Raw genomic sequence first — 11,036 nt, 5'->3', positions numbered from 1 at the left:
AAACATCGAATGAAACGGGTGGAGAGGGGAGTATTGTCTTTCTATTGTTTCAGAAAACAATCGATACACTGGGCTCGTCCGCAAAGGACAACTGTCATGGCGGCTCGAAGGACTCTGATTTTGAAAAATGTTTAATACTCTTATTACTAAAAAGTTCTCTAACTTTTTCTATTCGTACTTTTGCTGGCCAAAAGTTTGAAAAATAAATGCTAGAATACCAAGCGAATACATTTATGAAATCTGGTGTGAGAAAAAAATCGTCAGACGAGTAAAATCAAACAAAATGCTTATAATGACACGAAATTTTGAATTAGGAATATCTTTCCATTAATTCTCCGGGTGGCACGGTGGATCTTCTGAGGTTAAAGTTTAAAAGTTCCTGGTGTCAATATTCAATTTCTTATACATAGCATGTTTCTGCATCTTTCTCGCATTTTAAAACGTCATAACGACGTATAATTAGTAATCAACTACAATAAATGCTAGAATACCAAGCGAATACATTTATGAAATCTGGTGTGAGAAAAAAATCGTCAGACGAGTAAAATCAAACAAAATGCTTATAATGACACGAAATTTTGAATTAGGAATATCTTTCCATTAATTCTCCGGGTGGCACGGTGGATCTTCTGAGGTTAAAGTTTAAAAGTTCCTGGTGTCAATATTCAATTTCTTATACATAGCATGTTTCTGCATCTTTCTCGCATTTTAAAACGTCATAACGACGTATAATTAGTAATCAACTACAATCATGGTCGAAATATATTGACATTTTATTTTAACGTTTTTCAGAATTTAAAGTTCGGGCGAGAATTTCTATTATAGCACTTCCAATTTCTTTCATTGAATAATTCGATTTTAGAGGGGTTCGGTGGCGTCTAGGCTATATTCCAAACCTTATTGGAGCAAATTTGAGCTCTTAAATCCTGAGATCCTAAGGTCTAGTCCTAAGTCTCATGTTGAAACTACTTTCCAACTGTAGTTTATGGCGCTTAAAAATCATTTGTGGTGTTTAAAATTTCGCTGGGAAATCCCTTTTGTCTCAAATATTTTGTCCATGATTGTAGATGAGTTTGAGTCTCGGAGGAGAGCTTAAAGTCTCGTTTTGGAATTGAATAAGTGTATTTTGATGAGAATGCAATTAAAATGCAAAGAGGGTAAACATTAATGTCATTACTGTAGATAAGGCTTAAACACGAGAAATCGTTAAAAATCAATCAGTTGTTAATCCAGTGTCTATAATAATTCCATGCTTAATAGTAGAGGCCACTATGCCTTCCCGTGTGCAGCAGCTTGTGCAAAGGGATTTTTTACTATTGAATATTGTTCCTTGAATGTAGAAGATCAAAATTTGAGAGGTGGGGTCGGGACCAGGTGGGGACCCCAAAATAAAAAGTCGTCAAAACTGAAAAATTTTTGTTCCATTCCAAAGAGCATGAGAAACTGATAAAACGATGACGTCATCGAAAAATAAAAATTTGCTAATTTCAAGACGAACAAAGAATTTGCTTACAAGAAGTCATGGAAATAGACACAGAAAAAGTTATGAGTATCAGAAGAAACCCTACTGTCCAATTATTTTTGAACTATGTAGTATTATTCCCTATTCTCAATGACAGCGAATCTCCTTACAGCTTCAAGCCATGTGTTTTTAGACCAGCTCCTGAGTGCTGGGTAGCGCCAACCTAGAGGTGTAATAATTTTCTATACGATTTTCGTGCTCCTCACCATCCAGTTTATGGAATGAAGAGGTAAATAGCGTTTTAAGGGGGCTTTTGAATTAGGGGGTCCTAAAAGAGCTCGGGTAAGGAATTACTATTGAGAAGCCGTTTTATGTCAGTAACATCAGTCCATATCTTTTTATCTTAGCCATGGAAATGTCTTGAAACTTGGTAAATATACTCAAAAGAAGTAGTAAAACAATCGAAAAAAAAATCGAAAAATGTTCTCCGGGGGCTCGCCTGGAGAAAAACGGGTAAAAAGTAGTCATTTTTGCCTATGTTTAGCCTGTTTTCATCCTCATTAACAAATAACATGCTTTAAAATATTCAAAACTAATACACGTTTTTTTTAAGAAACTAGTTTTACCAAGCAGCCTCAATGTTTCTAAGAAATAAGAAATCGGCCTTTTGAGCCTATGTTTCTTACATGTTTCTAAACTTTTTTACATACAGCCTTATGAAAGGCTGGATTGGAAGGTTCTTAAAAAAACCGAATTAAAAAATGTTATTTTCTCATTCTCAGCCTCAGCATGTTTCTTAGATGTTTCTTAGTTTTTAGACATTCTGAGCCTCATGTTTCTTAAAAGTGTTTCTTAAAAAAAAAAAACGTGTAGACTTCTTAAAAGGGATTTTCAGACTTTTTCGTAATAATATTTTATGTTCACTGGAGGTACTTTAATGGGATAAATTTTCGCGGGGATTAAATTTCGCCGGGATTATTTTCGCGATGAGGGATTTCCTGAGTTTCGCGGGGATTTAATTTCGCGGATTGGGGACAAATAAATTTTTGAAAAGGGTCAAACGTGAAAAAATTTTTCCAGAAAATTAAGAATTTTTTTTTCAAGTATAAGAGGGTGTTGGAATAGGGCGAGGAGATATGTATTACAACTATCAAAAGTTGAATTCGAACTTCCATGGTGCGGAGCTAAATTTGCAAAAAAAATTCAAATTTTTCGCGGAAACTAATTTTCGCGGATGGGCCTTTTTCAAATTTCCAATGGGACTTATTTTCGCGGATGACACCCAAATCCGCGAAATCCGCGAAAATTAATCCCCGCGAAAATTTATCCCATTAAAGTATTCTTTCCAAAAAACAAAATTTTTTGAATTTTGGCAAATTTTTACTTTGAGTTTGACGTCATTTTGCCTTATTTCCTTAATATTTCCTGATATATTCATTTTCAGATATAGGTTGTGACCTTTTTCTTTATCAGTTTTTCATGCTCTTTCGAATATGGTAACCTTTTACCCACTTGAAAAATCAAAAATCAAAGAGCTCTTGTAATTTTTCTTGGGTTTTTCCTGGAAATATTTGTTGATCCTCCTGTACGACTCCTGTATATATATGGCTATAGAATAGAATGGTTTATTTTTGGTAATCATGTATTTAGAAAACAACTTTTAGTGGCCAGTGCTTTATATGAATACTATAGTTCTACATAATCATATCAGACATTTTACTGAACAACATTTCACCCATGCTTTATTGTGAGAAGGCAAACTGCATTGGAACCCATCGCTGTCATGTCGTGGACAATCCACGTTTTGATTGACCACATATCCTTTCTGTATTGTATATTTCACTTGACATCTCAAAGCCAATTTATCTGGATAATATCGACATCGTTTAATCTGATTCTCAGTCCACTCATCCCATTTCCCCGCATTGCACGAAAGATATTCTTTGACGTAAAGATTTTTTGATGAACGATTTATACGCTCATAGCTCTTGTTGTCTGCCTATGAAGAATGAAATGAAATTTCCTAGCTTAAAGGGGTAATCAGATAGCTTGAGATGTTTGTTCGGCAGAAAAATTATGTTGGAATAAAACCTATTTTCCAAAGTTGACATATTATATCACAATTTGAAATCTCTAAAAATGGGTTCTCAAACGGTTTAGTTCTTACGTTAAAATTCTATTGTTTTCTTACTAAAAGTCAAAAACTTGTAATTTTAAAATATCTCGGTTTTGGAAAATATTTAGGTCATTTAAGCAAAAATATTTTGAGGTTTTGCTCAGGACAAGAGAAAGATAACACATGGAAAATATCTCAAACCATCTGATTATCCCTTAAATTCTGACGCTTAGATCTACAAGTGAGATTTTATTTTTAAGTAGCTACCATTTTTTTAATTTAAAGAAATTTATTGTAAAATCCATCAGAATTAAACAATATATTTTTTACCGAAAAGGTAGCTTAAAAATTACTTACAAGTACACAGACGGCCAAAAATGCCAAAATAATAAGGATTCGCATACTCTCGGGTACCTAATAGCCGGGGGGGTTGGAATAAGCGGGGGGGGGGGGGGTTGGAAAAAATCTCAAAACTTAGTAAGCGGGGGGGTTGGAATAAAAATGTCCTGGGTGGAAAACTTTTGAAAAGGAGGCTAATACAGCTGAATTAGGACAAAAAAAGGGAACTTTAAAAAAATTTTCCCAAAAATTAATAAGCGGGGGGGTTGGAATAAGAATGTCCTGGGTGGAAAATTTTCGAAAAATTAATTAGCGGGGGGGGACGGCTATTAAGTACCCGAGAGTAGCCAAATTCATATCTGAAATACAAACAGTCTCATAAGGTAGTTCCAAAGCTTTAAATTCACTAATTCGATTCTAATTTTATATCTTTGAAAGGAAATATTTTACCTAATGCAAATATAAGGTTAGAAAGCTAACAAATTTAGGTTTTCGAAATTTGATTTAGAAATTCAAGGCTAAAGGCGTGTACAATTTTGTCAACAAAAACATAGCTGGGCCAATAATGAAATTTATCCCTTGATGAAAATTTGGTCAGTAAATGTTTTGATAGAAGTTTCTAAAGGAAAATTTTATTAGAATCAACTTCTTCTTCTTCGCTTCTAAATTATTCTTTTGAAGGAGTGCTAAATTTCAAAAATCTTGTTAGGTCAGCCGCACAAATTTCGTCAGGAAGAAAATTTGGTTGATTTTAACATTTCATTTTATATCCACGAAGTTGAACTTCTTCCGAAAATTTAGTTCCATTGTGTAATACTCCAAACCAAAATGAAACAATATACCGAGTGCCAGCCTTAAGCCATAACTCATGAACACTTGATTTGAAAGGGCATAAATCGAATGCTTTTTAAAAAAAGTACAATACCTTGCTAATGGTACTATAAACATTGTCTAACTCTCAAGTTACAAGCCTTTATTCCAGTTTGATATTCAAGTTGAATAATTGTCTTTGAACTTTTCAGGAAATAATTTTCTCCGTAAATATATTAATGATAATAATTATAATTATAGCTATATAAATCTGTAAAATATATTAAAAATTTCTCTCTTAGAATACATATGTTAAAAAGGTTGATAAATGCGAATATATGCTGGAAAATTTTTTGATAAAAACCTCTGAAAGGAGTAATAAAAAACATCTGTTGAATGTTAACGTCACGATGATGAAGTAATAGTGAGGTTAAGTATACTGGGATAATCACGAGGCGGACGAAAATGTAACAGGCTAGTGAAAATACGAAATTTGATTGGTTGAAACTCACCAGACTGATATTTTCGTCCGTCGTCGTGATACCGATTTACTTAACCTCACCAATTAGACTTATATAAGGGAAAAATATTGGTAAAACTTGATGACTTACCATATTCTACCAACTGTAGTCCCTGCGTTGCTACTCGCTATTTCCTAGCTGGTGCTTTCTATGTTATATTATTTCTTATACCTAGTTTTAGTCTAATTCTCGATTTGATTCACGCGACATTTTAGTTTCAAATCAATTCTGATTTCAATTCTTCTAATATCCCTACTCGTAGCCTTGGCTCCCTAGTCTCCATTCTGATTTTTAGATTTAGCCCATCTGTTCTTAGGTTTACTTAGTCTGTATTTTCTTCAGTGCATATATATGACTTTATTATATTCTAGTTCTATGAAGTTTTTTTTTTTTTTTTTTTCCATTTTGATGTTTAATTATTTTCAATTAATTTAATTTAGATAGTTGATAGCTCACTTATTTATGTCTAAATACTGGTCGTGTTTTGCAAGGTCCAGTACACTTTTACACAGCCTTCGGTGTTGCAATCTATGCAAGTTTTACTCATTCTATCTTACGCTCTGTCGTGATTCTATCTCACCGAGTTCTTAGATCTATTTTGTCGCTTACTTTACCTCTAGCCACCAATAGTACTTGAACCTTAGTCTAGTCTAGCTTATAACATTATGTTAGTATTTTTTTTTTTTTAATATATCGTTAATTTTTTATAATAGCACACATTGCGATGGCCTCAGCTAGCATACTCAGATACTCGGATTTGTTTAGGTTTTAGTCTAGCTCTATCACTATTCACATTTTACCCCTTATACTTATTAATCCTAATCATTTTATTCGTCATACTAGCCCACCGCTTCGTCCCTATCTCTTTGTCCGCATACGGTCCCAATTTTTCTTCAGTATACTACCAGGTTTTTACAATTTTTTTCTAGACATTGCACATATATTATATACAGAATTTCAGGTGAAGAGCCAATGTAAATTTGGAATGCCAGAAATATATCATTATTATTATTATTATTATTATTATTATTATTATTATTATTATATGACTTCTGGCAATTGAAAGTTTGTCTTCAATAGAAACAAACTGATACACGTTTTTTAAAAGAACATCCTCATGAGAAATCTTTGAGATCTTTTGAAGGTTCTCAAATTTTTTAGTTTTAGGCTCATTTTTTTTACCTTTACTTATTTTCAATTTACACCAGCTTGTGCAATTTTATAAGAAATTGGGTATTTTAAAGTTTTAAAATGTTCTGAAATTGTTCTTAATATTTTGACCATCGACGCATCGTGTTCTTACTTTAGTTTGTTCTTATAAAAACGTGTAGCTTGTTGTAAGAATTTGTCAGTAGGCAAAACTTTGAAGGAAAAGGTAAATTGAAAGGGTTTGAAAAGCCATTGATCAGTACAGTTTAAAAAACAACCATTTGACCTTATTTACTTTTGACACATTATGCGTTAAAAAAAAATTCAAAAGCTCGTGTTTTTCTAAGGATTAAAACCACTAAAATCTAAAATTTGTTTAAAAAGTTAAACGAATCGTTTACGAAGGTATTTGGAGACGGAATTCCAAGCAATATACTGTGAGTACTGCTGCAAGTTCATTTTACTGACGTCTTGTGAATAAATATTTTCAACAATCCGATGCACTATGGTGCCAGGGAGTGTCTCACTGGCACGCCCGTATATAGCAATGTTTAGATATTTAGAGAATTTGAATTTCTGGAATTCACAATCATTGTGCCAGCAATGAATATGTGGCGTGGTCCACACACTGACAGTATCGCAGGACGAAGAATCGAATTTCCCTTGATTCTTCTCCGAAATATCCGTGATCATGTGATTGAGTGTGATCTCTCCACCGTATAGTAAAGAAACAGGTCTCCACCATCGAATCCACTCTCCCTCGCGGTTTTTATCAAAAGGAATCGTTTCCAGTCCTTTGGCGTTTGGATCAAACTCGTTCAACCAGACATATCGGGTCACTTCCAAAGTCCTTTTGGCAAGTTTTAGAAACTGTGCCGTTTCTCCGCACCAGGTTGAACCAATAGCGTGGCGCCCCCGGTGCGTCATGTGTAACCGCGCCGCCACTTGTTTTAACCGCGCCATATTGAATGGGTCGCTGTATCCTCCGTGGCCGTGAAGAAAGACTTTAGGTTTCAGTTTAAACATGGCTGGCGTTACAAAGACATCATTATCTGTTCTCAGTATGTACTTATAACGAGTTTTCAACTCGCCAATATCCGTGCGATTAAACATGATGAACGAGTTGAGAGGCCCGTAGGGAATGTCAATTTCGAATGGTTGAATGACGGCCCAGCAGCGCTGCACAGTCGTGGCTGTAATTTCTTGTAAGTTTGAAATAACAGTGCACACATGGGCGAGTTCTTTACAAATACTTGGATGACAGAAAGCCAAAAGGTCTAGGTCATTTAACGAATCAAGATTATTGTTATTTGGGAATAACTCCTTTTGGTGGTCAACAATGTATTTCCATGACCCATGTAACAAGACTAGAAACTGGTGCGCATGTTGGAGAGAGTGTGGTATATAAGCTATCATACCTAGCCGATCTCTAATTGATTTTTTCTGTAGAGAAGGGGTGTTCTGTTTGTTGTAAAGTAAATCATTTCTCTTGTTGGCAATGACTGGTTGTGACGTAATGTTCGACCCTCGGATACTTTGAATGATCATCTTTCGAGCTTTTTCAAGGATGTGGTCTTCTGAACCACCCGAGTCCGGAGAGTAGGATACGTCTGAAAATGATGAATTAAAAAAAGAAGTGAAATATAAGAATTTAGTAACCTTTGTAACACATAGTTTTTCCATATAGCTAGTAAGCAAGAAGATGAAAACGTCTGGCGATATAACTTAACGAACGAACGAATGAACGAAGAAACGAGGGTAAAAACGAACGAACGAACGAACGAACGAACGAACGAACGAACGAACGAACGAACGAACGAACGAACGAACGAACGAACGAACGAACGAACGAACGAACGAACGAACGAACGAACGAACGAACGAACGAACGAACGAACGAACGATTAAGCATCAGAAAGCCTTACCATAGAAATCACGTGAGTTGAAAATATAAAAGTAAACAGTTCCAATAGACACTGACACAAGGATCACAACACCAATTATATTCAAAGTGTTCATTCTTTTTTGTTTCTGTTCTTTTTTTACCTGGAAGATAACACGAAGCATTTAAATACTGTAACCCTAAATTCTATTGTTTTTTTTTAACTTGACTAAAAGTGAAAAAATGGCAAAAAATGTCACTGGAATAAGATAACATTCCGTTTAAAAACAAGAAGTGCAAATCAGATACAGTACACAGGAAATATTTTAAAAACATTCTTTGGCCGTTGTGCTATTTTATAAAAAGTGGAAAAAGACCGATTTATTCTGACCATATTTACCTTTAAACTTCTTATATTCTTATATTTCTTAAAAAAGGCTTTTGCTCTGTTTACTCAAAGCATGTGGACACAAAAAACAAATATCTGTAATAAAGAATTTAGCAAAAATGTCGAAATCAAAAACTTTCTTTGTAAAATGTCTTTGATAGTTTTTTGAAAAGTTAGTAAATTTTTACAAGCCAAAAAAAGCAACATTTGTGGGTCTAATTTTATTAATCAACGCCTTTAAATTGTTGTCTTTTTAAATGAATAAGGATGACATCAGATGAACATAGCCCTGAAACGTCAATTTCTAACTAAAAAGATTGTTATTCCCAAAAAGATTGATCACTTTTCAAACTCTAAATACTTGATAAAAGATCTTGAAATATCTTGAAATTTCACAACTCGTAGCCAATGATATGAAGGCTAAATGATATATGCTTATGATATGGTTATTTTTTACTGAATCCTGGTCTTAGATGCTGATAAATGTTGTTGCTTATAAAAAGAAAAAAAAAGGCATTCTGCACAACTTTTTTATAAGGTCAGAAGTCAAGAGTCGGCTGCACCCCCTGGGTGTACTGATTTGCAGGTAATAAAGGTAAAACTAGAAAAAATGGCATTTATAGGTCTTCTCAAGTCCGTGATATGTCAAAATGAATGTAAATCTTATTTTTTTATTTGTTGTACTAAATTTCATAAAGGAACAACAAAAGGAATCCCATTTGGTTAAAAAATGTACCAGTCTGGGCCCTAAACGAATCATCATAGAAACCTTAAACATGGGTAATTTAATATTTTAACCAGCGTCTCAAGAAAATCTACCCTACTAAAGTTTTTATTTCATTTTATCCTTCATGTTTAAAATCACTAAGATGTACATAATGTGTTGTGATAATTCAATAGTTAACCAAATAAGCCGTTTTAAGCTAGATCTGGGTAGCAAAACGCTTTTAAAGCCAATTTTGTAAGGCAATAACATTTAAACTGATAAACTCACATGTTTGAAATTTTAAGAGATGGAAGTCTTCAATGAGGTTTTCTATCAAAATGAATTTTCACTTTTCAACGTTTCTCAAAAATTTGTAATTGTGTCGTAAAAATCACTTTTTAGCTAGAAAACATAATCTTTAGCCAAAAATGATGTCATTTAAAGACCTCTGCTCTACAAAATGAGTATAAATCTTGACCCAAGTTCTTTTTGTAATGATAGTATTCTAGAAATACTACAGGGAAATCAAAATCATTAGCGTCTAGGATGTGTCTTTATCCACCATTATGGAAACAGAATCCCGGTTTTGAAATTCCTGCTAAAATGAAGTATTTTGTGCAGAAACTCTTAAATGGCAATAAAAGAGTATATAATACTGTTGTATTCTGGAAATACTTTAGGGAAATCAAAATTATTTGGGTATAAGATGGGTCTGGAGCAGCCATTTTGGAATTGTTATCCATGCTTGATAATGATATATTTCAAACAAAAAACCATTGACTAACCAACTAAGGCGGAAAAAAAAACTTATGGCTACAAAGTATGAAATCATGGCATTTTGAGAGGCTCTATTAACTTTTGGGTGATATGTTTATGTTTTTAGCTATCAAACTGGAATTTTAAGTGGAAATTTTCACCTTTCTGAGCTTCGAGGGACCTGAAATCAGCCATTTCACTGTTACTCTAGGAGCTGAGTTAGGTCCCGTATGCACATCGGCGTATAGTCATTTTTTCTTTTGATCATGAAAGTATAGTCCTTGAAGAGTCAGAAAACGTGTGTGGCGTTATTTGGATCAGGCTCAAATTTCCATAATGGCGGATTTTAGATTTTCAACCCTTTTTAGCCCTCTTGCTTGAAAATAAATTTTCTTTTGACTTCAAACATAGACATATTATATACCAATCGATCACAAATTTTATGCTGATTAAGAAAAAGGTCAGAACCATGGTCTGAAAATTTCGCTATCTAAAGATATGAAGCACTTTCGATTTTGATTTTTTTGAAATGATTACTTTTGGTTCCAAATTTGCGTGGCTGTAACATTTGATTGGCTTACTTGATTTACTTGAAATTTTCCGAGGGTCTTGTCTGCCTTCCAAATAATAAAATTCAGGAAAAAACTTTTTTCTACATGAATTTAGAAATCCATAATGGCGGATTCAAAATTTTCTTTCGTCACATGGGGTCCTAGGCTCTGCTAGGCTAAGAAAAATATTTTTGATCTTAAAACCATGTATATTATATACCAATCGATCAGAAATTCTATGCTGATTAAGAAAAAGGTCAATATTATGGTCTGAAAATTTTTCTATCTTGAGCTATGAAGTACTTTCGTTTTCAAAGCTTAGAAAACGAAAGTACTTCGTATCTCTTGATAGCGAT

The 11,036-nt window shown here is 33.8% G+C and overlaps 1 protein-coding gene and 1 long non-coding RNA gene across 2 annotated transcripts; both read right to left on the bottom strand.

The window, feature by feature from the left end:
- Window positions 1-3,086: 3,086 nt before the first annotated feature.
- On the bottom strand, window positions 3,087-3,981 carry LOC136799950 (uncharacterized). The gene is made up of 2 exons (XR_010845649.1): window positions 3,936-3,981; window positions 3,087-3,461 (listed from the first exon to the last, which is right to left on the bottom strand). It is a non-coding gene; the product is annotated as an uncharacterized lncRNA (long non-coding RNA).
- Window positions 3,982-6,697: 2,716 nt separating this feature from the next.
- On the bottom strand, window positions 6,698-8,460 carry LOC136799961 (uncharacterized). Its single transcript, XM_067056581.1, has 2 exons — window positions 8,323-8,460; window positions 6,698-8,007 (listed from the first exon to the last, which is right to left on the bottom strand). The coding sequence occupies exons 1-2, from the start codon at window positions 8,414-8,416 to the stop codon at window positions 6,782-6,784; spliced, it is 1,320 nt and encodes a 439-aa protein (XP_066912682.1). The 5' UTR covers window positions 8,417-8,460; the 3' UTR covers window positions 6,698-6,781.
- Between the last annotated feature and the right edge of the window lie 2,576 nt (window positions 8,461-11,036).

The sequence above is a fragment of the Clytia hemisphaerica genome, unplaced genomic scaffold (assembly GCF_902728285.1).
Source record: "Clytia hemisphaerica strain Z4C2 unplaced genomic scaffold, Clytia hemisphaerica genome assembly, whole genome shotgun sequence".
Lineage (NCBI taxonomy): Eukaryota > Metazoa > Cnidaria > Hydrozoa > Leptothecata > Clytiidae > Clytia > Clytia hemisphaerica.
This window is presented reverse-complemented; position numbering and strand designations above follow the sequence as displayed.

Bases quoted from the DNA above. Each gene is read 5' to 3' on its own strand.
- LOC136799961 (XM_067056581.1), bottom strand. From the start codon at position 8,416: ATGAACACTTTGAATATAATTGGTGTTGTGATCCTTGTGTCAGTGTCT. The intron at 8,008-8,322 runs GTAAGGCTTTCT...CATCATTTTCAG, and splicing joins CAACTCACGTGATTTCTATG to ACGTATCCTACTCTCCGGAC.